The sequence below is a fragment of the Rhinopithecus roxellana genome, chromosome 15 (assembly GCF_007565055.1).
Source record: "Rhinopithecus roxellana isolate Shanxi Qingling chromosome 15, ASM756505v1, whole genome shotgun sequence".
Classification (NCBI taxonomy): domain Eukaryota; kingdom Metazoa; phylum Chordata; class Mammalia; order Primates; family Cercopithecidae; genus Rhinopithecus; species Rhinopithecus roxellana.
In genome coordinates, this window is record NC_044563.1 from 98,184,349 (window position 1) to 98,211,204 (window position 26,856).

The following is a 26,856-nucleotide window of genomic DNA, read 5'->3' on the forward strand; positions in this document are numbered from 1 at the left end:
TACTATCCTCTTTCTCCTTCTTCCTCTGTAATTTACCATTTTTGTGGAACACTCCTTCAGGTACACAAGGTCCTCGTGCTTCCCCTTTTAAAACATGCTCTCAGAAGGCCGGGCGCGGTGGCTCACACCTATAATCCCAGCACTTTGGGAGGCCGAGGCAGGTGGATCACAAGGTCAGGAGATGAAGACCATCCTGGCTAACATGGTGAAACCCCGTCTCTACTAAAAAATACAAAAAACTAGCCGGGCGAGGTGGCGGTGCCTGTAGTCCCAGCTACTCGGGAGGCTGAGGCAGGAGAATGGCGTGAACCCGGGAGGCGGAGCTTGCAGTGAGCCAAGATCACGCCACTGCACTCCAGCCTGGGCGACAGAGCAAGACTCCGTCTTAAAACAAATGAACAAACAAAACATGCTCTCAGGAAAAAAATGTGAAATTCATATGCACTGAGGTAAACATAACTAATAACCTCAAGTATTATTCCTAATTGGTATTTGCATCTTAAGCTTAAACTTAAAAAAAAAATGAGTGGAATTTTCGTGCCAGCAGGTGGGAGTGACTTCATCAGTGTCTTTCAAATCTCATGTTGAGTATGGTCAGTGCAGCCTACCAATAAGGTGACAGGGGTGAAACTCCAGATTCCAAAGTCAAAAAAAGTGAGACAAGTCTAGGACAGAAAAATACAACACCAAACAATTATGGTCTACTAGGGGTTTAGCTAATATTTCCAATAAGTCAATTTCAACTGTCAGTGAGAAAAATAAAGTTTATTTCTTATGCAGAAGTAATTCCAATTCAGGTTTTAAGTCTGAACCTTCAAACTTGGGAAGCTTTTTTCCAAGTCATCAGCAAGCGCCTTATCAACTTCATGTAGGATTTTAATAAAATCTTCCACCTATGAGTCAAACAAACAAACAAAATCAAACACAGAAGAGAAAAACGTGGTTTAAGGTACTGATTGCTCTACCTGTGGTTTCTAAATGGTCCAATGGAAAAGAATTGCTGGCAGATCTCCAGATGACAGTAACAGGACTTCCTAAGCAGTCTTCTAAATCATTCTCAAGGAAATGACTATTCTTTCCCATTCCGTTTTACTCTTGAGCTAGTACTTCTCCCCCTGCCTCCTCTTTACAGTCTGTTCCCACATTCTGTCCTTCATTTTCCTGAAAAAGTTCTTATTGTGAAATCTGATTCTAATGGTAGGAAATGTGATGTCATTTGAAGAACCATAAAAACCTACTGCCTATTCCCAAGAATCTGATTTTGGTTTAATATAGATGCTACCTACTTCATAACAGAAAGGAGTACTATAGATTCCGAGCTGAAGTTTTCCTCTTAGAATTATTACTCCCAATAGTAGTATGAATTTTCCAGTAGTCATCTTTCTTTCCCCCAACCTTTATTGTAGACTCAGGGGGATCTAAATGTCTAAATGTGCAGGTTTGGTACAAAGGTATATCACATGATGCTAAAGTTTGAGGCACAGATGAACCTGTCACCCAGGCAGTGAGCTTAGTACCCAATAGGTAGTTTTTCAGCCCTTGCCCTCCCTCTCTTCCTCCCCTCCTCCTGTAGTCCCCAGTGTCTACCTTTCCCATTTTTATGTCCATGGTATCCAATGGTTTTAGCTCCCACTTCTAAGTGAGAACATATGGTATGTGGTTTTCTGTTTCCAGCAGTCATCTATCTGACAAAGGCATTAAGTCATATAAATTGTATATGCTATAATTTTTGACAAGACCTCGAAATCAAGTGCTTACTTGAAAACATTTAGTAATCCTACAAAACTTGGCCACCTATACATTTACCCATACTCACCACAGGGCTATAGAAAGGAAGAAGGTTTTGAAATGCAGAGGAGCACTTCTGTTTGCTCAATTGGCCTTCCTTTACTCCCTGAGCCACCGTCTCCTAAAACAACAACATTTAATGTCAAAAAAGGAAAATTTTTTCAAGCTTTAACTAGTGAATAAAAACAAATAAGGATATTCAATTCCTTCCTGACTTCATAGGCATTTCAAATGTCCCAACTGAACCCACCGACATCAAGGAGGCTTATGTAACCCAAACGTGTTCTCCACTGTCGTCTTTATTTTAGTAAAGGACACCACCATCCACCCTGCTACACAGACTACAAACTTGGAACACAGCGAAGACTTTTCCCTCCCCTCTACTCCTGACCCCTCCCGGCAAGTGCTCAATTCTATTCTACCAAATCTCTCTTACCCCATCCCTCCTCTCCATTCAAACTTCTATCGTTTAGGCTGCCATCCTTTTTCAGATTATTCTTGAAGATTACCAACCCCAAGAGCCTGTTAGTTGATCTCCTGCCCTCCAGCCTCAACTCTCTCTACTCCTTCCTCTACTCCTTCGTCTCTATTGCTTTTGGAGTAATCTTTCTAAACTGATCATATCACTTGGTGCTTAAAAGAAAAAAAATCTTTAGTAGCTCCTCAGTTTCTTCAAGATTAAGTCCAAATCCCCTAAACATGGCATATAAAAATTTGCATGACATAGCCTCAGCTCACCATTGATGTTCCTACCACTTAAAAGTAGGTGCTCCAAAAAACAAAAGCAACAGCAAAGAATGGGAAAAAATACATGTGATAAATATGGAAAAGATGCATTATTACCCAAGAAATTCATACAAATGGATAAATTATAAAAAAAGGATAAATTTTTAATTGGATAATTAAAAATTATTATCCAATTAATAATTTTTATTTAATTATCCAATAATTAAAAATTATCCAACTAAATCAAATGGATAAATTATAAATGGATAAATTTATAATCAAAATGGATAAATTATAAAAAAGTAGGAAACAAAATATACGACATCCAAATATTTCAATCTCATTAATTTAAAAATGCAAATCAAAATAAGACACAATTTATTACCTGAACTTTGACATAAAAATTATAATACCCAATAATAAGGGTCAAGTAAAAGCCAACATTTCACATGTAAATAGTATTTTGACAAAATATGGCCATTATGCCTTAGCCATCTTCACATTTATAATGTTGAATTCAGTAATTTAAATTCTGTAAAACCTGCTGAGGTAATAACCCCAAATCTGGAAAATACAAATAGGGAAAAGAGAAGCAAGACAACTAATAAAAAAAAAAAATCACCAGAATAAGAGAAACCTTTTGTTTCATTTTGTTTTTTGAGATAGGGTCTCCCTTTGTCGCTCAGGTTGGAGTGCAATCCTTCCATCTCTGCCTCCCAAGTAGCTGGGATCACAGGCATGTGCCACCATACCCGGCTAATTTTTGTATTTTTTGCAGAGATGAGGTTTTGCCATGTTGCCCAAACTGGTCTCAAATACCTGGGCTCAAGTGATCCACCTGCCTCAGCCTCCCAAGTGCTGGGATTATGGGCGCCTGGCCAAGAGAAACTTCTTAAGGAATACTCTTTAAAAAATTCAGTGGGTATGAATAAATATATTCTTCACAGCTATATTTGTAGCATTTTATATTCATAATACAATATATTCATAACATATTCATAATATATTTCTTTCCAAATATATGGATAGAAAAAAATATGGTCAAAGGAGGAATGTTAATAACCACTGAACATATTCAGGGAGAATATTCCTTAAGAGAAGTTTGCAGTAAATTTTGAAAACTGATTATTTGGTAAATTAGGTTTAAACTGGCTCTCAGTAAAAAGTCTTTCATCTAGAATCAAGAAAAATGCTTATAATATAGTGTTATGGGAAAACAGTAGTCTATAAAAATTGCATATGCTGGGTTAAAGTATAGGAAAAATGCATTTATAAAAATACATGCATGCAAACATATGCATATGTTTGTCATACATAAATATACCAAACCACATCAGCTAGCAGTTTTTAAGATTATAAACTCATGGTGATATTAAGATTTTACTTCATTTTCCCAAAATATATAGTACTTTCTTTTTTTTTTTGAGACGGAGTCTCGCTCTGTCGCCCAGGCTGGAGTGTAGTGGCCGGATCTCAGCTCACTGCAAGCTCTGCCTCCCGGGTTCACGCCATTCTCCTGCCTCAGCCTCCCAAGTAGCTGGGACTACAGGCGCCCGTCACCTCGCCCGGCTAGTTTTTTGTATTTATTTATTTTTTTTTAGTAGAGACGGGGTTTCACCATGTTCGCCAGGATGGTCTCAATCTCCTGACTCCGTGATCCGCCCATCTCGGCCTCCCAAAGTGCTGGGATTACAGGCTTGAGCCACCGCGCCCTGCCTATTACTTTCATATTAAAAAAAACAGTAATAAAGTTGGAGCGTTAAGCAACCCACACTTTCTTTTGTTCATGACATCATCAATACTTCTTTCCTACCTTTGTTAATGCCTGAAAAATATTAGAAAGAAATTCACATAAAATATCCTTTAAGATTTTCAAGTGGAAATCATCTTGGGTTAAATCGGTCTTTTTAGTTTCTTCTGTGTTAGACTCTGTCGAGTTCTCTGGTTTTTTCTGACACTGTTCCATATTTTGTAAGACCCGAATGAGGCTGTCAATTAGAGGAAGATCTACTGTATAAACAAATCAAGAAACATGGAATTGGCCAGTTAAGTTTGGTTTTTCATTCATATGTATTGAATTAGTGCTAGACATTATTATTTTGGGTACTACAGATACAGTGGTAACATCAGCAAGATGTCAGCCTATAAGAGGCTTACATTTTTATACTTTCAAATAAGTAAATAAAATAGACTATTTTAGGTTTTGGTTAGGTTCTATGAAGGAAATAAAAGAGGAATATAGCAGTCTAGCAGGGCAAGCTCTCTGACAAGGTGACATTGAGTTGAGAACTAAAGCAATGAAGACTCAGCAATCAAAAGAGCCTAGGAGGCCAGGGGTGGTAGATCACGCTTGCAATCTCAGCACTCTGAGAGGCCAAGATGGGTGGGTAGCTTGAGCCCAGGAGTTCAAGACCAGCCTGAGCAACATGGCGAAACCGTGTCTTTACAAAAAGTACACAAAAATTAGCTCACAGGATTTTTCTACCACTACCACTGTTAATATCTTGGTCCAAGTTATAACATTTCTTGCTATGAGTTAATTATCAAGAATCTCTAAAAGCCTCCTAACTCATCTCCCTTTTATACCAATGACTCCTACATTTCTCATCAAAACAGCAGCCTATTAAAGTCAGCTCATGTGTATTCAATTTCTGCTTAAAACTCACCATGATTCCCTACCTCATTTAGAGGAAAAGGCAAAATCAGGCCCTCCATACTCTACCTCTCTGGCTCCATGTGCTACTTTGCTAAATCCACCCCAGCCACATGGGATCTCACTGTTCCCCCTCAAATATATCAGGCATACTTCTGGTTGAGGGCTTTTACACTTTCTATTCCCTCTGTCTGGAATGTTCGTCTCCCCAAGTATGCACATGACTCCTCCATTCTCTCCCTAAGGACTGTACTCAATGCCACCTTCTCAATGAGGTAACATATTTATAAATGAAGATCTTAAAAATATTCAACGTTCTTTTTTTTATTAAAAACTCTTAATAAAATAGAAACAGATTAATATTTCCTTAAATGGTAAGACATATATCTTATTTTTAGGGGGGCAAGGGGGTGCAGAATCTTGCTCTGTTGCCCAGGCTGGAGTGCAAAGGCGTCATTTCGACTCACTGCAGCCTCCGCCTCCCAGGTTCAAGCAACTCTCCTGCCTCAGCCTTCCGAATAGCTGAGATTACAGGCGCACGCCACCAAACCTGGCTAATTTTTGTATTTTTAGCAGAGACAGGGTTTCACCATGTTGGCCAGGCTGACTTTGAACTCCTGACCTCAGGTAATCCGCCCACCTCAGCCACCCAAAGTGCTGGGATTATAGGTGTGAGACACCGCACCTGGTTGTAAAACATGTATCTTATACCCAATAATGCTTAACAGTGGAACTCTAGGATTATTTCTAATAAAATCAGGAAGAAGGTAAGGATGCTTTCTACCATCACTATTATTTTACACCAGAGATTCTAGGCAACCCAGAAAGATAAGAAGAATAAACCAGAGACAGACAAGTGATAAAATATATCTAATTTAAGCCAAAGCACTATCACATAAAGCCCAAAGATTATTACTGGAACGACTACCAAAAATAGTAAGAATTTGATAAGGTTATAGGATGCAAAGTTAATATACAGAAATCAATAGCCTTCATATATTCCAACAACAATAATCAGTGGAAGAAAATATGTCATAGACAATAGTAAACCCAAAAGATAAAATATCTAGGAATGAAACTAATAAGAAATATCCAAGATCTATATAAAGAAACCATTACTGAGGGACACAAAAAAGACCTGAACAAATGAAAGGGTATAACATATTCTTAGATATCCTATAAAGTTAACACGATGTCAATAAAAATATCAGAAAGTTTTTGTTTTTGGAACTTAAAGTTAGTGATAAGAATAGTTAAAAACATTCTGAAAACTTAGAATGAAGAGGAATTCGCCTTATTAAGTATTAAAACATAAAACCTTAATATTTAAAAACACTATGGCTACTAATATATGAACATAGTAATGGAACTGAATAGAATATATAGGGGAATTTTAAAAATAATGATGAAATTTCAAATCAGTGTGGGTAAGCTGGATTATTCACTAAATGATGTTGAGATAACTGGGTAGCCCTCTGGAAAAAAAATTGATACCACTAGTACCAAAGTTATCAAAGGGGGAAAAAAGAATTAAAGTCACACTTCACATGTGACACCAGAATAAATTCTAAATGAATCATGAATTTAATTGTGGTCATAAAAATCATTCTGTGAAAGACTGTGTGTTTACAAAGGAAAATATTCATTTTATATTTCTAAATGAAATGTTGGCTAAAAAGCAGAATTAAATATATGTGCATGTGTTGGATGATAAGATTACAGACATCATGTTTCCTTGATATTTTTTATAAGTTTTTAGGCAGGGTGCAGAGGCTCATGCCTGTAATCCCAGCACTCTGGAAGGCAAGGCAGGAGGGTCATTTGAGCCCAGGAGTTTGTGACAAGCCTGGGCAAGATTGTGAGACCCTGTCTCTATAAAAAATTTAAAAACTAGCCAGGTGTGGTGTCACATGGCTGTAGTCCCAGCTACTCAGAAGGCTGAGGTGAGACAATCACCTGAGCCCAGGAATTCAAGGTTGCAGTGAGCTATGATCCTGCCATGGCACTACAGCCTGGGTGATAAAATAAGACTCTGTCTTTAAAATAAGTAAATAGGCCAGGCGGGGTGGCTCACGCCTGTAATCCTAGCACTTTGGGAGGCCGAGGCAGGTGGATCACCTGAGCTCAGGAGTTCCAGCCCAGCCTGGCCAATATGGTGAAACGCTGTCTCTACTGAAACAATACAAAAATTAGCCGGGCACAGTGGTGTGTGCCTGTAATCCCAGCTACTTGGGAGGCTGAGGCACGAGAATCACTTGAACCCAGGAGGCAGAGGTTACAGTGAGCCAAGATCACACCACCACACTCCAGCCTGGGCAGCAGAGCAAGACTCTCTTTCCAAAAAATAAAAATAAATAAAAAGTAAAATAAGTAAATAAATATGATAATAAAATAAATTTTTGAAGTTTAGCATATTTTTATAATTAGGGAAATGAAAGCATTTTTTAAAAGGGAGAAATCAACTGAAATGAAAAACAATATGAGCCTAGGAAATTGTACTTGCCTTTTTCTATCTTTAGATACTCTTGCTCAGTCTGTGAGGCATAAATGGCAGACAACACTGAAAAAGCAGAGGCTAGCACTGTTTTCTGTTCTTGAAGAATGATGGGTGGATCATCAGACTGGCAGAATTCATGGCAGACCAGGTCAAAAAGTAAATTCCAAATGTCTTTTCTAGTGTCAGGACAATGTACTTAATAAAGACAACAAATAAAGCAGTACTTTAAAATCGGCAAACAATTAAATGAGTAACTGTAGCGCTTCCGATAAACCATCTTACCAATTGCTTGAATTCCATCATCCACTGTAGTAAGCAGTTGTAAAATATGCATGTAAACATCAAGCCATTCTGGATTTTCAGAACTAAATAGGAAAAGTAAAAGCACTGAATCAACAACGTTACTGTCCAGGGGATTCCAATCATTCATCCATTCAATAAATATTTATTACTCTGCCAGCCACTGTTCAAGGTGCTGAGGATAAAACAAGGAAAGGAACGAAGGCTCTGTGCTCGTTAGAGCCTTTATATTCTAATAGGGGAAACAGCAAAAAATAAATATTATATAAAATAACACACACAGGACAAGAAGTAAAAAAATCTTTTTGGCTCTATCGCATAAAAGCAACAATGCAGAAACCTGCTAGTTGATACTTTATCATTTTGGTTTACTTGAATAATCAGAACAAAATATGACTGCGATTTTTATAGTATGAACGTAAGGTCCACTGCACCATGCATCAACAATAATGATGTTCTGAAAACGTCTCAGGATTACCCTAGCTCCCTAGCTGAGAATACTAAAAGCATATAAGTCTAATTTTTATGATCAACCGTCTGGATTCTCAAAAATCTAAATAGTTTGGAAACTCATAATCTTAGTTCTTCAACCAAGCAAGTGAAAAGACAGTGAACAATTAAAACAATGGTTTGGCAAATGTTTAAGTACTTACAAATTAAATTTCAGGCACTATGTTAGGAGTTGAGAAAACAGATGTATAAGATGTTATCCCTACCTTCATAAAGTTTATACTTTAAAAGGAAAGAAGATTGCTAGCGGGGTAATTACAATAAAGTGGTATGAATGTAACACTATAGGGCTAGGAGCCACTATACAGCAAGGAGACTTAGTTTGCAGGGTCAGGGAAGGTACCTTAAGAAAAATGATGTTTACACAGAAAATGAAGGGGCAAAGAAGTATGTGAGGTGGAGGAAATGTACTGTGCAAAGGCCTGGAGACAAGAGAGCTGGTTCAGTTGAAGAAGTGAAGCAAACTTCACATGACTGATACACAGAGTACAAGGAATAAGGATAGCACTACTGGGCCTATAAGCTGCACTTTATTTTTCTGAGAATTTTTCATTTATTTCATTCTTTTTTCCCCTATTTTATTTATTTATATTTTGGATTCAGAAGGTAGATGTTGGGGGTTGTTACATGCATGGTGCTGAGGTTTGGGAATACGGATGGTCCCATTACCCAGGTGATGTACACAGTACCCAAGCTGTGTTCGTGTTTGTTTTTGTTTTTTTCTGGACCTTATCCTAAGGAAGGTAACTGAAAAGACTGAAGCATGAGAGTGAGATGAGTGCGTAATTTGCAAAAACAGCTTTAAAGTCTAGGCTTGGGAAAAGCAAGCATAGAGGCAGGAAATTCAAGTAAAAGAATGTGGCAGTTCTCCAGATGAGAGACAATAATGGCTTGACTGGCATGGATGGAATCCCAGAAAAAGTTAGGAATAAGGGTTGGGAGTTGACTACAATGGGAAAATACTGGGGCAGGAAAGATTCTGTAATGGCTTTTCCATTTCTTCTATATTATCCAAATAGGACAGTGATTACATCATTTACTGAGATTGAGAATACTGATGAAGCAGGTTTAGGGAAAGATGATGAATTTAATCCTCACTTGGATAAAGGACACAAAATTAATAGGTTTTGATGTGGCTTACTCAGCACTAAGAATGCACTAAGCAAATCACTAAGCAGAACAATTTAAAAATTAATTTTCTAGTGATTAGCAATAAACAGTTATAATGACCTGTAAGGCTTAGTAATCACTCTTGACAAGACATCAGAGTCCCAAAATCAGTCACTTATTGAAGACTGGCATATAAACACAAGGAGCAAAAAAAAAAAAAAAAAAAAAAAAGATGTGCAACATTAAGAAGTTGTTAAATGTTCAGTGTAAAAGCACAAGAAAATGTTTTCTCTTTGATTTAAATTACATAAAATATGATAAGACAGAAACCAGTTAATGTTGAATAACATCCTACAGCTAAATGACAATGTAACAGGAAGTTTGCAACCACTATCATTCTTGTAAAAAGCATACAGGTTGCATCACAAATATTAGTAGTGAATTAACGTAACAAGGAGTGACTGTGTACTTTATTCTGTTATAAGGAATCTAAGAAGACTTTTATATCTGAGAATACTTCTATCAATTGCATTTTCCCAGAGCACTTTGCACGAAAGAGCTCACTTACCGTACTTGTTTGGCAGCTTCAAGTATACAGGGCACGAGCCGAAACACTGGCTGCTCTTCAGACTCTTCCTGGGGTTGGTCCAGAGGCTGAGTAGCCCCATTTCTGACCCATTCCAACATTAGTTTCTCATCCAAATCAAAGAGCTTGTCTACAACCTCCCCCACCTTCACCAGCAAGTCAACTGCAGAGAATAAAACAGATATTGAAATAAAAACAAACTGCTAAAAGCAATAGGTGTTAAGCAAAATTCCTAAAGCTATTCTAACAAAACCAAATCTTGCCAAGGCAGTACTTATTCTAAAGGGTGATTTACTTATCTCACATGTTTAAATTTGCTTATTTTTCCTCATTTTTAAATGAGGAATTCATCAGTGTCCCAGGACTTTAAGAAATTTTATATCTGCAATCAAAAAACTTTCTCCAAAAAACAAACAAACAAAAAGCTGGGCATGGTGGCTTACACCTGTAATCCCAACACTTTTGGGAGGCCAAGGCTGGATGACTGCTTGAACACATGAGTTCGAAACCAGCCTGGGCAAGAAAGTGAGACTCCGTCTCTACAAAAAATTTTAAAATGAGCTGAGCATGGCGGTGCACGACGATAGTCCCAGCTATTGGGGAGATTAACAGAAGGATACCTTCAGCCCAGAAGTTTGAGGCTATAGTGGGCTATGATCACACTACTGCACTCCAACCTGGGTGACAGAGCAAGATTCTGTCTCAAACTAACAAACTTTATTAGCTTGCACCCAAGGCTTTTTTCAAAAAGGTGACTTCTAGAAATAGTTACATGATTTCCTAAAAATTAAATAAAATTTAAAACATATTTTTTTTCTAGACTACATGATGACTTACCATTTGTTGAACTTGACATAATGAAGCAAATGCTATCATAAATCGCTGGATGTTCCCGGATCCTTTCAACCCAAACACTGGCCACTTCTGCCTGGGAAAGGCAAGTAAGCAACAACCTACATGGTAAACGTGGGTTGAATTTCTACTTTTCAAAACAAAAAAAACCAGTAAAGGGAATTCGAAAATAAAAAATTAGCTTTTTTTCTTAGCTACTCTTATGAGTAACCTTATAGAATTCATAAAAGGAAAAGCATACCTGCTTGTTTCCAGCAGAGTAGGTGGGTCTGAATCATACAAACAGTGCAACAATACCTGCCTACAAAAACAAAGAAGTTAACCGATATGCATCACTTCTCGCATTGAAAATATCCGAGTTTTCATTTAAGTTTTTTAACATCTTTATTGTGAAATACAGCATGTATTCAGAAAAGCCCAAAAGATACAAATCTATAGTTAATAAATAATTATAAAGCAAACACTCGTGTTTCCAAGAAACAGAACAGAGCTGCATCTCAGTAGTCACCATGTGCCCATTCCAAATCACAATTCTCTTTCCCACCTAGAAATGATGACCATTCTGATTTTTCCAGCAATCATTTCTTTACTTTGCTCTATAGTTTTATTATTTTGTATATTTTGGTGTTGCTTTATACTGCAGGTAAAAGGATTAAGAGGACATGTTGAATAAATAGACATAATCTGGGAGGTTATTCAGATTCATGAAGATGGTCAAGGAGGGGAGACAACATATGAAATAAATTATATTATACTTATTCTTTTGAGTCTTCATTTATTTGCTGGAAACTATACATGTAAGATCCACCCATGTTGTTTCTTTAGCTGTTATTCTTTGACCAATTGCTGCAGAGTACTTCATTGTGTGAAAATAACACAATTTATTTTTCCAGACTACTGCTGATGGACATTTGCGTTGATTCCAATTTGGGGCTATTTCAAGTAATCCTCCTATAATATTTGTAAAAGTTATCCTGATGCACATGTGCACAGTTTCTCTTACCATATATGCCCACTATGAGCTGGTCACAGCACATGCATATGTTCCAACGTGACCAGATAATGCCCAACTATTCTAAAGTGGTTCAACAAATTTATTTTCCCATCAGCAAAATAAATTGCACCATACTAATATTAAGATAAGCATTTACTTGAATTTATAACATTTGTTAACATTTCTCATTTTTGGAGTTTTGATAGAGAACATTATAGAGACCAAACATAATCCTAAGTCATTTGCTCCATGGATGACTGTAAATTACTGAGGAATAAATACTCTGAACTAGGATCTTAAAGTCCCTCCATAACTAGGAGTTATCTCTTTCTGAGAAACCCAGGTACTTGAATCCTGTGATAAAACCCTCACAGCCCCAGCTCTGACAAAAACTGCCTAGAACAGTTTTCTTAACCCATTTGGGTACAAATTTCTTTGAGATTCTGATTAACAGCCATGAACCCTTTGCCTAGAAAACTAATACAACCACAAAATTTAGCATATAATTTCAGGGTGTTCTCAGAACACAGTAACCAAACTTGGGTTTCCTCCATTAAAAAACCTTCTGCCCAGAACTTTACACATGGAGAAGAGAACTAGCCTCGAAGCCGAAATCTGAAAGTCTTTTCATCACAGAGGCAACCCTTTATCTTCTAGTTTGTTGACAAGTTTTATCCTCTAAGTCAGAGCTCTCAGGATGACATTATTCAACAAATCTAGTTTCTGCAGACTCCAGCTGAGTCATTGGATTCCCTGCACCTAAAATGTTTTGGATTCCAGTTGGCTACCCAATCTCCAAGTTTTGTCCCACTGGTTCTTCCCCTATCTGGCTTACTGCCACCAGCTGACAATTCAGATTCCTTTGCTACTGAAGAAAACAGGCTTAAATCCTGAATCATTTCAGTACCTCCTGAAGAAGCCCCTAGCTACCATCAACACACAATGAAGTTCCTAGAGAGTATTCATCAAGACAAAGAAAAGACTATCTTTCAGATTTGCTACTTTTCCTAAGTATTAGAATTTCCTTAAGGGTATAAAATAATATATTTTAAAACATAATTATATAGTAAGACTTACCCAAGATTTTTATCACTGCTGATGGACACACATATCTCCTGGAAACAGGCCATATTACCTAAAATTCCCACACAGATTTCCTGCCAAATCAAATTTTACAAGTCACAATGGCTCTGAGACGAAAAACATAAACAAAAATATCAACTTGAACAAAAACTTTCACTGAGCCAACTTTTGGGGTAAGGCAGAGGGGAGGCAGGATAAAGACATATACTGCCTGTACCCTAACCTTGACAAGCTTACAGTATTTGAGAAGGGATGAAAGACATAAGAACAAGAAAGGGCAAAGGCAGGAGCTATGGAAGAACTCCTATCGATAAAACGAGTGTTAAATGATTGACAGGATTGAGATATGCAAACAAAAAGACAGATGTTCAAATAAGGGGAAAGTATCAGCAAAGGCAGGAAGGGAATCATGTATGTGGTGAAGATGGTAGACAATAAAGTACTCCGGTTGTGGCACAAAGTGGGTGAACAGCATGAGGTAAATACTGCCGGTATAAAGGACTGAGATTAAGGGCTCTGAATGCCGTGCTGAAGAATTAGACTTAATCTGGGAAGTTATTTGGAATCATGAAGATGCTCAAGGAGGGGAGACAACATACTGAAACAGTGTCTTAGAAAGATTATACTGGTGGCAAAATGCGTAATGTATTAGTAGTCCCTCTTTATCCATGGTATCAGTTACCCATGGTCAACTTTGGTATAAAAGCACTAAACGGAAAAGTCCAGAAATAAACAATTCATGTTTTAAATTGCACGTCTTTCTGAGTAGCATGATGAAATCTTGCACCGTCTCACCCGGGATGTGACTCATTCTTTTGTTCAACATATCCATACTGTATACACTGCCTGCCCATTAGTTACTTAGTAGCCATCTTGGCTATCAGATCGACCATCATGGTATCTCACAGGGCTTGTGTTCATGTCACCCTTATTTTACTTAATAATGGCCCCAAAGCACAAGAGTAGCGATGCTGGCAATTTGGATATGTCAACGAGCCACCATTAAGTGCTTTCTTTACATGAAAAGGTGAAAGTTCTTGACTTCATAAGAAAAACATACAAAAATGTATGCTGAAGTTGCTTAGGATCTCTAAGAACAAATCTATCCATGAAATTGTGAAGAAGGAAAAGGAAATTTGTGTATATTATAAATAGGGTTCAGTTCTATCCTTGGTTTTAGGCACTGGGGGCCTTGGAATGTATCCCCCAAGGATAAGGGGAGACTAGTGCATAGGGAAAAGAAGTTGAAAAGAATTTAAGAATCTATCTCAGTAATAGTTAATTAATATGTAATAACATTTATTACCACTCATTATGGCCAGGCATTACTCTAAGCATTTTCCATGTATAATTTCATATAATAACTTGGGTGATAGGTACTAATAGTATCCCCATTTTTTCAGATGAGGAAACTAAGGCACAGAGAAGTTAAGCTACTTGCCTAATAGGATCTTGAGATCTCCAACTAGAACACGGCAGAGCTCCAGAGCTTGAGTATTTAACCACTATTCCAAACTGCACCTCAGTTATCAAGACGCAAGAGGAGGAGGGCCCTCAGGCATGGAAAAGGATGAAGCTGAGGAAGACTCTCAAGGTAAAAGCAAAATAATCCAACGTGAGGATAAGGGAGAAAGCAGCTGAACTTGACTCCTAGCTTTCAAGTTGCCTCATTTCCCCAGTCAGTGATATTGGTCCCATTGACAGGAAAACTAAAAAAGAAAGTGCATAAAAGGCTACAATGAGTTCAGATGGTACGGTGTTTCCAAGCTTGCTGGAATGTAAGAATCACTCAGGGAGCTTGTTAAAAATACAGATTTCCAAATCTCATCTCAGATCTACTGAATTATAATTCCCAGGGTAGAGCCTGGAAAGCTATTGTTTACCCAGCATATACCAGGTGACTTTTATGATCAGATAAGCGTGAACATAAATCACTGAGGACATACACAATCACGGTTAGAGAGCACAGTTGACCCTTGAACAACACAGGTTTCAATGTGTGGGTCCACTATAGGTGGATTTTTTCTAACCAAACTTGGAATGAAAATAGTGTCCTCAAGATGCAAAACCTGCATAATATGCAGAGCTGACTTTTCATACACACAGGTTCCACAGAGCTGACTGCAGAATTGAGTATGTGCGGATTTCAGTATGGGGGAATGTCTTGCAACCATCCCCCATGTATACCAAGGGACAACTGTACAGCATGCAAGGAGAGAATGCCTGAAGAAAGTTGGAGATGTGACATCAGTTATCAGAAAGGAAGTCGAGGCTTTGCTCCTACAGGCGAGTTGCAACTTAAAGGTGTAAAGAAAACACATAAGTTCACTAGGAAAATGAATATAATGAGAGCAAAGGATCAGGCCTACACCTTACAAAATGTCCATATTCAGGACAGTATAAAAAAGGAAGAAAGAAAAAAGCCAATGAAAGGTGAGAGAGGAGTGACTCAACAGTGAGATGACACAGGAACCACAGAAATGGAGTTTCAAAAAAATATGGGTGGTCAAATGTTGGGAAAAGATTAAGAGTGAGTAGGGGCAGAAAAAAACCACATACATTTCCCTTATAAACTAAAGAGGGAATAACTGAACTTCCAATCAAAGATCAAGTTTTTCTGTCTTGGCTGCTCACTGGAATCACCTGGGGAACTTTAAAAGCTGGCCAAAGTCTCACACTTGCAGATTCTGCTTTAACTCATCTAGGGTATGGCCTGACTCAAGATTTTCAAAAGTTCCCCAGGGCAAAGCTTCTCAGAGTGTGGCAATGCTCCAGAGCACCAGCGTCACCTGGGAACATATTAGGAATCCTGGACCTACTGGACTAGAAACTCTGGAGGGGGGCTTGGCGATTAGTGATGCGGGGACATGCTTAAGTTTGAGAGCCCATGTCCCAGGTGATTCTAACATGCAGCCAAGGCTGAGAATCACTGTGGCAGCAGATGGTGGCCAGCGGGTATATACAACAATATGACTAAATCCTAAAAGGTGCCATTCCTGACATAAGTTTATTTTTTTATACACTAGTAGTGAGTAAATATATTTACTCACTACTTTTTTGTACAGAAAAACTCAGTACAAAAATAGCATAATCATCAAGTCTTACATTAATATAAGGAACCAAGGAAAAAATGGTTAATCAGGCCCTAATTCAGACAGAACATTCTACTTAAATAAGAATTTTAATTCAACATTCAATTTGTAAAAACACACTATGGAATTCTCCATTTTATAATCTGAAAGAGAGGAAATACAGTACAGTGGTTATACCTGAGTCAGGCCTAGGCTGAAATCTCAGCTCCATTCTTTCCTAGTTGTGTGACCCTGAACACATATCTTCACCCAAGATCTAGTTCTTTAAAAGTATACCTCATAGTAGTAAGACCAGGTATTCAGTAAACAGCAGTTCTTCATAATTACAATTATTGAACAGATATTTACTAATCCATGTATGCACAGCACATGGCAATTTAATTGGCAATAAAGCACAGTACACTGCACACATTATATAAGGTCCTCTCCTTTAGTCTTTATATATTGTTCTTGGCAGTTTACTAACAGCAATGACCACTGAAAGCTTACTTACTTACTTGGGAAGGTGTGGAAGGCCAAGTACTACTGTGAATAACAGATGCAAATACTGAGAGGGGACAGAAGGCACCCAAAGGGAGGCACAGAGACAGTGTGAGACAGGGAGAAGAAAGGCCTGGCTAAATCAGAAGGGTTACCTGGTTGTCCAGATTTTATGCTGGAAAGATGAGTTAGGTTCAGAGAGTAGAAGTCTTGAGCAGCAGGCTAAGTTTACAATAGTTTTCAAGCAATGGTGGATTTTGTCAGTAAAAAAGAGCAATCAATTGGAAAATGGGAGGCCCGGGTTCTGCTCCTTGCTCTGATACATACTAGCAGCATAACAGTGGTTATGCCTAACTCGTCTCCACAGCAGTTAAATGAAAGTGCTAATTTCCCTGGTCCAGCCTGAATCTATAATTCTATGATTCTAAAAATTTAATATTATTAAATTATTAAAAATTTAATATTATTAAATTATTACAGGCGCTCATGCTTATAATCCCAGTACTTTGGGAGGCCAAGGTGGGAGGATCACTTGAGGCCAGGAGTTCAAGACCACCCTGAGCAACATAAGGAGACCCCTGTCTTCACAAAATAACAATGAAAATTAGCTGGGTGTGGTGGCTTACACCTATAGTCCCTATACTATAGTTAACTATAGTCCCAGTTACTTGGGAGGCTGAGGTGGGAGGGTCCCTCGAGCCCAGGAGGTCAAGACTGCAGTGAGCTGTGATCAATGCCACTGTACCCTAAGCCTTGGAGACATAGTGAGACCCTGTCTCAAAAATAAAATAAAATAAATTTAAATAGCAAATTACCTAGGACCTGGCAATGTTCAGTTAACATCTACAGGCTGATTTGTTGATTTACAGTCAGTAAGAAAATCAAAGTGAGAAAAATAAATGACCATCCAGCACTATCTGTTCTTATTGCTTCAAAGAAGACTTTAGAAATGTACATACTTACTCTTAATCGAGGACACTTGGACTTAGCCAGTACTCCCATGAATATATCAGGAGCGTTAAATTCTTGGAGAAATAAAGCCACATCCTGAAAAGAAAAATGATTATTAGCGTGGATATTGAATATTCTTCCCTAAACCCCAAAGCTTAGGCAACCATAAAATTCTATATCAAAATTAGAATTTTAGGCCAGGTGCGGTGGCTCACACCTGCAATCCTAGCACTTTGGGAGGCCAAGGCTGGCAGACTGCCTGAGCTCAGGAGTTCACGACCAGCCTGGGTAACACGGTGAAACTCCATCTCTACTAAAAATACAAAAAAACTAGCTGGGCGTGGCAGCGTGCACCTGTAGTCCCAGCTACTCAGGAGGCTGAGGCAGGCGAATTGCTTGAACCCGGGAGGTGGAGGTTGCAGTGAGGCGAGATTGCACCACTGCACTCCAGCCTGGGCAACAGAGCAAGACTCTGTCTCCAAAAAACATTTAAAAATAAAATAAAATTAGAATTTTAGACACAAGAAAAGAAAAAAAAACCACAGGCTTAGGAACTGTGTCAACAGACAAAAGGGATACTAGAGAGTCTTTATGGTAACTGGTCCCAGACAATGGAACAATTTTGTAAACAAATCTAAACTACCTACAATACTCCGGAGGATTATCCCACTCTTTTCTGCCCCGAATCTATTTACCTTAATAATGTTTCTGCCCACTAGGAATTCTCATTAAACACATCCAAACACATTTGGTGATTACCTATGAGGTATTAAGCTAGAAGTGGGGGACAAGGGAAAAAAGCAACATGCTGGGCACAGTGGCTCACACCTGTAATCCTAACACTTTGGGAGGCTGGTTAGAAAGCTGAGGTTGGTGGATCACTTGAGCCCAGGAGTTTGAGACCAGCTTGGGCAAACATGGTGAAAACCCATATCCACAAAAAATACAAAAATTAGCCAGGTGTGGTGGCACATGCCTGCAGTCCCAGCTACTTGGGAGGCTGAGGTGGGAGGATCACTTGAGCCTGGGGGGGTTGAGGTTGCAGTGAGCCATGACTTTGCTACTGTACTCCAGCCTGGGCAACACAGCGAGAAAAAAAGAGTAAAACTTGGCTGGGAGAGGTGGCTCACACCTGTAATCCTAATACTTTCAGAGGCCAGGGCAGGAAGATCACTTGAGCCCAGGAGTTCGAGACCAGCCTAAGCAAACATAGTGAAACACCATCTCTACAAAAAATACAAAAATTAGCTGGGCATGGTGGTGTACCATCTGTAGTCCCAGCTACTCAGGAGGCTGAGGTGGAAGGATTGCTTGAACCCGTGAGGCACAGGTTGCAGTAAGCTGAGATATCGCCACTGCACTCCAGCCTGTGCAACAGAGTGAGACCTTGTCACAAACAAAAACAAAATTCCTTCTTGTCCTCCAAGAGCTTAAAACACAGTAGGGGAAAGAAGTCAAGAACTGCTATAGGGTCCCGTCCAAAACCGGAACTTGTGTTTTCAAAATCATCAACAGAATAAAAAGTCTGATGACAATGTAACTGTGGTAGCCTCATAACTTCTTCCTAGAGAGTCTGCCACAGTGCTGAAAGGGGCATAACATACAGATGACATGTGAGTGGACATGTGGCCCCAAATGGGCCAAATCTCACCTAGGAATGTAAGACACAAAAGCTAAGTCAGTTTGCTTGGGGATTTGCAATGTAAAATATATAAATAAAATTAAGTTTCTGGCTGTCTACTGCTTCAGATTTTCACTAAATTTGAGGTGTATATTTGAGAAGCCTTAACTTAAAATATAAGCTGCATGCATTAAAGGGCCCTGGAACACCTCAAAGAGAGACGCAATTATTCTCCACAGCAACTGAAACCAGTAACCTGCCAGACAACTGACTGGGAGAGACACACTCTACTTACTAAAAGACCATGGTCTGAGAAAATAATATTTTCAAAGATACACTCTAAACTGAAAGTCATAACAGCAGATTCTCTTCACTGTAAGTGATCAAGCTGTCTGTCCTGTGGGCAATTCTTTGTCACATGCAGAAATTTTTAAATTTAATGGTAATTCCTGGAGTAGCACAAGGGTGGCCTAACAATATCAATACCAACAGTAATAAAATTAACATTCATTGAACAAGTATTAAATGCCAGGCACAGTGAAGTGGCTTGCATGCTATCTCATTTAGTTCTCAAAACAACTCTATCAAACTAGTTAACATTATTAGTCCCATTACACTCATAAGCAAACTGAAGTTTAAAAAGTTCAGCAACCTGCCCAAGATTATACAGTCTCAGTAGAGTAAAGCTAGGATTTGAACCCACCTGAGTCTGACTTGAGCCTATGGTCTTGCTTTTTAAAAGAGATGGGGGTCTTGCTTTCCTGTCCATACCAGAGCAGTGGCTATTCACAGATTCACAGGCATTATCATAGCTCACTGCAGCCTCCAACTACTGGGCTCAAGTGATCCTCCTGCCTTAGCCTTCCAAATAACTGGGAATATAGGCAAGTACCTAGTGAGACTATGTTCTTAACCACTACAACATGCTACCTCTCAGGTATTCATCTATTCATTCATTACTCCCCAAATATTTTCTGAAAAACCTAATAGGCACTGTTTTAGATTCTGGGGACACATCGGTGAACAAGCTAAATAAGGACTCAGTCCCAAGGAATTTTCTTTCTAAATAAATGAACAAACAATAAATATATAAACAACTGAACTACACAATTTCTAAAAGAAAATAAGATGGTATGTGCTAGAAACCCAGATAAAGGGGGCTACTTTAGACATGACATTGAAGAAGGTATTTCAGAAGGGGTGACATTATGCTTTGATGAGAAAGAATTTAAATCCATCAGAGGACACATGTAACAGAGTGAAGCAATTCTGTGGGAACACTGAAATGAGAGGTTAATTCTGACTGGAGGGTCTGGGGTGGCATCACAGAGGAGGTGACACTGAAGCCGGGCCACAAACAGTGAGAAGGATTTTGCCAGCTGGAAGCCATTCTAAACAGAGAGGCATGAATAGTACCCATGGACACATGAAAGTACAGGAAGTATCTATCTGGAGGTCTCTGGTCCTCGCACACTGAATTCGTGGTTACAGAGCAATAAGAGACAAGGCTGAGATATAAACTCACTAGACTTTGCACCACGGACTTCAATGGTCAGTGAAGAGCTTAGTTCTGAGTGGTGCCTCAAGGGCACCTCTTGTAAGGGAGCAAAAGGAGGCCAAAGAACATGACTTTGCCCCGCACCAATAGCACCAATAACCTCCTTCAAACAGCAGCACTGTTTTCTCAATTTTAAAACTGAGATTTTCACCCTAAGAGTTCATTTAAAACACAGGTTTTATTTCTTTTAAAAAAAAATGTAACCATAATTTATCAATAATTGTAGAGCAAACAGAAAGTAGATCTGAACAATACTCTCAACCAACCTGATCTGACATTGGTAATAAGATACTCCACCCAGCAACAGCAGAACACACATGCTTTTTAAGTGAACATGTCTTTTAAGTGATAGTAAAGACAAAGTAAAGACAAAGATAGATTGGTAAAGACAGACCATATTCTGGGCTATAAAACAAGTCTCAACACATTTAAAAGGATTCAGTGTTCAACGACCACAGCAACAGAAAGATAACTAAAACATTCCCAAATATTTGAATCTTATTTATGAACCAAAGAAAAAGTAAAGAATATTAGAAAGTATTCTGAACTTCTGTGGCCATGGTGGCTCATGCCTGTAATCCCAGTACTTTGGGAGGCTGGGGCAGGCAGATCACTTGAGGCCAGGAGTTCAAGACCAGCCTGGCCAATATGGCAAAACCCCATCTCTACAAAAAGTACAAAGCAAGACTCTGTCTTAAAAAAAATTGTAAACACAGCATATCAGAATTTGTGGAATACTGGTAAAGCATAAATATTTAGGGAAAATTTTATAGTGCTAGATGTCTATCTTTAAAAAGAAAGATTTCAAAGTATAAAGTATGTGGACAACTGATTTTTGACAAAGATGCAAAAGCAATTAGTGGAGAAAGGATCATCTTTTCAACAAATGAACTAGAACAATTGAATATCCATAGGCAAAAAAATAAACTTCAACCCATCCTTGCACTATGTACTATACAAAAATTAACTCAAAATGGATCACAGACTTCTATGTAAAACCTAAAATTATAAAACTTTTAGAAGAAAATGTAAGAAAACAACATAATTAAAAAACAGGCTGAAGATTCAAACAGGTACTTCACCAAAAAAGATACACGGAGTACAAATAAACACATGAAAAGATACTCATCGGCCAGGCGCGGTGGCTCAAGCCTGTAATCCCAGCACTTTGGGAAGTCGAGACGGGTGGATCACGAGGTCAGGAGATCAAGACCATCCTGGCTAACACGGTGAAACCCCGTCTCTACTAAAAAATACGAAAAAAACTAGCTGGGCGAGGTGGCGGGCGCCTGTAGTCCCAGCTACTTGGGAGGCTGAGGCAGGAGAATGGCATAAGCCCAGGAGGCGGAGCTTGCAGTGAGCTGAGATCCGGCCACTGCACTCCAGCCTGGGCGACAGAGCCAGACTCCGTCTCAAAAAAAAAAAAAAAAGAAAAGATACTCATCATTAGGAATTAAGGAAGTCCAAATTATAATCACAATGAGCTATCACTACACACTTACTAGCATGGCTAAAATTAAGAAGACTGACCATACTAAGTGTTGATGAGGATGAGGAGAAACTGGACCTGGAATTATGTCTCACACACTGCTTGTGGTTATGTAAAACGGTAAAAACTGCTTAGGAAAACAACTTGAAAGTTTCTTAAAAAGTTCAGCATACACTTACCATATGATCCAGTCAGGCCACTTGTTATGGTTTGGCTCTGTGTCCCCTGCTAAATCTCACCTTGATTTGCAATCCCCATTGTCCCCATGTATCAAGGCCAAGACTAGGTGGAGGTAAGTGAATCATGGGGGCGGTTTCCCCCATGCGGTTCTCATGATAATAAGTGAGTCTCATGAGATCTGATAGTTTTATAAGCATCTGGCATTTCCCCTGCTCACACTTCTCCTTCCTGCCACCATGTGAAGAAGGTGCCTGCTTCCCCTTCCCCTTCTGCCATGATTGTAAGTTTCCTGAGGCCTCCCCAGCCATGCTGAACTGAGAGTCAATTAAACCTCTTTCCTTTATAAATTACCCAGTCTCAGGTATTTCCCTACAGCAGCGTGAGAATGGACTAATACACCACTCTAGGTATTCATCCAAGGAAAAGAAAAGTACATGTCCATACACACTTGTATACAAAAGTTCACAACAGCTTTATCTGTAATAAACCTTAAACAACTCCAACATTCATCAACAGGTAAAAAAATAAATTGTGGTATATACATATAATGGAACACAATTCAGCAATAAAAAAAAATAAGCCATTGATATACATAACATGGATGATTCTCAAAATAATTATGCTGCATAAAAGAGCCAGACCAAAAAGAGAATATGAGCACATTTATATAAAACTCTAGAATACACACTAATCTGTAGTGGCAGAAAGCAGATCAGCGGTTGCCTGGAGAGGATGGAGGAAGGGAGAGGCAAGAGGAAGAGATGACCAAGGACCATAAAGAAACTTTTAGGGGTGATGGATATGCTCTCTATTCCGATTACAGTGACAGTTTCATCTGCGTACACGTTGTCAAAGTTTATTGGCTGGGTGCAGTGACGCACACCTATAATCCCAGCACTTTGGGATGCCAGCGTGGGTGGATCATTTGAGGTCAGCAGTTCGAGACTAGCCTTGCCAACAGGGTGAAACCCTGTCTCTACCAAAAATACAAAAATTCACCGGGATTGGTGGTGCACGCCTGTACTCCCAGCTACTCTGGAGGCTATGGCAGGAGAATCACTTGAGCCCTGGAGGCGGAGGTTGCAGTGAGCTGAGATCCCCACTGCACTCCCGCCTGGGTGATAGAGACTCCATCTCCAAAAAAAAAATTATCAGTGTCAATGATACTTCAAAACAATAGGCAGTTTTTTGGTGTGTTAATTATACCTCAATAAAGTTTTAAATAAAATGACTGAAACAATGAATAGCCATTGACAATTTTTAAGAAGATGAGTACAATTAAGTCTGTATTTCTGGAAAAAAGATAACAGGGGTGGCAATGTAGAGGACAGAAGGGAGGTGAAAGAGACTAGAACAAGGATTTTAATCAGGAAGCTACTGCAAAAGTCTAGGCAATAAAACAAGAGAGATCACATAGGCCATTTAATCTCTTTTGGCCTCTATTTTCTTAACTGTAAAATAAGAGTACTACCTACATTACAGGGTTATTGTGAAGATCAAATAGAATACGAAAAATGAAAATGCTTTTGAGCTATAGAATAAAACACAGATATTAAAACAATGATTAATATTGCAACTATAGACGTATTAGTTATTGTCCTTTCCTTCTAATACTATCATGGTATATTAGTGGTCTTCTAACTCCTAACCTGCTCTCAAACATATGGCCAGAGTTCTCTTTAGGTAGGTAAGTGTCAGAACTTTCCTGGCCTACATGTTTGTAGGAATACATTCATAAGAGCTATGTATTTAGTCCGAATCTATTGAGAGCTCAGATCCTCCAGCCTCAAAGACAGAAGTTTAGCACTATAGCTCATAGGATCTCATTCCCTGTATCATATATGAGTGTGATTACAGACAGGAGATAAAGCCTTTCCCCAGAGTGAAGGACTGAACCGTTTTTAAAACATCCATTCACCACCTCCTCACCCAACAGTCTTTTCAGAGTTTTGTTTCCAGCCTCATACCTCATCCATTGACATATCCCATACTCTGCAAATTTCATTCTCCATTTCTTCATCAAGCTCCATCTGCTGCTCCTCATCATCTGAGCTAGATTTGGTGTTTTCAGGGCTAACAATCTTCAGAAACACAAAGAAAGAAAACATGAATAAAAGTTGTCTACAATACTAACCAGGCACCCAAATACAGCAGGTGATCGAATAACATCGCCTTGTAACGTTGATGAGACAAAAATATTTGATTCCTGGCCAGGGCCACCGTCTGTGTGGAGTTTGCATGTTCTCCCCATGTGTGCATGAGTCTGTTCCAGATACTTTAGTTTCCTCCCACATCCCCCAAATTTGCACATTAGCATAACTGGTGTGTCTAAATGGTCCCAATCTGAGTGAATGTGGGTGTGTGTGTACCTGTGATGGGATGGCATCCTGTCCAAGGCTGGTTTCTGCCTTGCACCTTGAGCTGCTGGTATAGGCTCCAGCCACCCTCAACCCTGAACCAGAGCAAGTGGGTTGGGAAATGGATGAATACAAATTATTATAAGACAAAAATCTGTAAAGAAGACAATAATCATAGAGATGCACGACAATAATTATGTGGTAGGAACGTGCTCAGTAAGCCTGCCTTATTTGTTATTGTTTTTGGACTGTACAGTAGTAAGAGGTAGTCATTTTTGCTTTGTAAACATTTATTCCTTGATTTAACATAATCAAACAATAAAAGTTGTAGTGATAATCACTACAACCACCATCACTCACTAACTCACCAAAATTAGGTAAACAGTTATCTTGTTTTTATTAACCTTTCTTAAATGTATTTATAGCTCACATTTATCTCAATATTTAATACTAGATGTGTTTTGGGTCCTCATTTAGAAGTTTGGTGATGTTCTTGTGTCCAGAAATATGCCACAGGAACTTAACTCTTGTTTATATCAATTAGCTATGTAAAATTGGTTTCATTATCAGTAATTTTGCTTAAAGTCACAATTTCCAAAGAACCTACTGATGTTAAGTGAGGACTTACTTTAATAATAACCCATAATCGTTTAGAAGACACAAAGAGGCTACCAGCAAAGTATCTTTTATTGCAAAAACCTTCTTTTAAAAACGTAGTGCCTTGGGTAAATCTATTCTTTCAACATTCACAAAGTAAATACTGTTGCTAGGCACTGGGGTAGATATACAAAGACGAATTAGATATAATCCCTTACTTTTAAGATTTTTTTTTTTTTTTTAACTTTTAGGATCTAGTGGAGAAAGACATGTAAAGGGATAGTCATATTAGAAAAAGCAAAGTGGGCAGGGCGCGGTGGCTCAAGCCTGTAATCCCAGCACTTTGGGAGGCCGAGACGGGCGGATCACAAGGTCAGGAGATCGAGACCAGCCTGGCTAACACGGTGAAACCCCGTCCCTACTAAAAAAAATACAAAAAAATAGCCAGGCGAGGTGGCGGGCACCTGTAGTCCCAGCTACTCGGGAGGCTGAGGCAGGAGAATGGCGTAAACCCGGGAGACCGAGTTTGCAGTGAGCTGAGATCCGGCCACTGCACTCCAGCCTGGGCGACAGAGCGAGACTCCGTCTCAAAAAAAAAAAAAAAAAAAAAGAGAACAAAAAAAGGCAAAGTGATTCAAATGAATTGTGGACAAAAAGTTGTGGTAGCAAAAATGATGGACCAATGATCTATTCCCAGGAGAAGATGGGGAACTTTATCTTAGGTGTTGATATTTAAGCTAAATTTTAAAGGAAGAATAGTATTGTCATGTGAAGAAGGAGAGAAGTGAGTATTCAGAGGAAAGTACAAGAGTTCAGAGTTGAGAGAGGGCCTAGCATGTTTGGGGATGGTGAACAGTTTGCTGTTGATGGAACACAGTGTATCACGAGCAGATGAGGCTAGAAAATGCACAAACAGCCCTGGATCCCAAGCTTCAAGAAATATGCATTTTTCTCCTATGCAAAGGGAACTAAGCAGTGTCATGAACAGCGCTGTCTTTAAAGAAGATTATTCTGGCAGCTGTGTAGAAAATTAACTGGAGAGGATAGAGAAGAGAAGCAGAGGAACCAATGAGGGAAACATGGGGAGAAGAAAACTCACATTTACTGACAGCCTCCTATAAGTGAAACACCATGCTAAGCACTCTATGGCCATTATAACCCTATATACAATAATGTAAATATTATAATCCCATTTTATAGTCTTTCCCTCTTTTCCTGCCACGGAGGCATAATCCCAGGAATCTTTCCCGACTTCATTTGCCAAACTCAGGGTCAACCAGTCCCTGTCCATGGTACTAAGAAATACCTTTCAAAGCTATTTCTCTTCTCTTTGCCTACTCCTTGGTTCGTGCCAGGGTAAAATGTCATCTTCTCAGTGAATCAGATCTGTCAGCTCCTAAATCCTTACCCTGGGGTAATAATGAATGCCTCT

At 39.0% G+C, this 26,856-nt stretch overlaps 1 protein-coding gene across 4 annotated transcripts; it reads right to left on the bottom strand.

Moving 5' to 3' along the window:
• Positions 1 to 744: 744 nt before the first annotated feature.
• Positions 745 to 25,792, bottom strand: SAAL1 (serum amyloid A like 1). Of its 4 annotated transcripts, XM_030918763.1 has the most exons (12): positions 24,840 to 25,785; positions 24,438 to 24,551; positions 17,635 to 17,718; positions 13,094 to 13,173; positions 11,264 to 11,323; positions 11,008 to 11,123; positions 10,153 to 10,333; positions 7,947 to 8,029; positions 7,671 to 7,859; positions 4,328 to 4,524; positions 1,817 to 1,909; positions 745 to 893 (listed from the first exon to the last, which is right to left on the bottom strand). In XM_030918763.1, exons 2-12 carry the CDS (start codon positions 24,498 to 24,500, stop codon positions 801 to 803), a joined length of 1,239 nt encoding a protein of 412 aa, XP_030774623.1. In that variant the 5' UTR covers positions 24,501 to 24,551; positions 24,840 to 25,785; the 3' UTR covers positions 745 to 800. The 4 variants fall into 4 exon arrangements, with proteins under 4 accessions (XP_030774623.1, XP_030774622.1, XP_030774620.1 ...); XM_030918762.1 differs by having other exon boundaries at positions 4,328 to 4,521; positions 24,438 to 25,790; XM_030918760.1 differs by having other exon boundaries at positions 24,438 to 25,786.
• Positions 25,793 to 26,856: the final 1,064 nt, after the last annotated feature.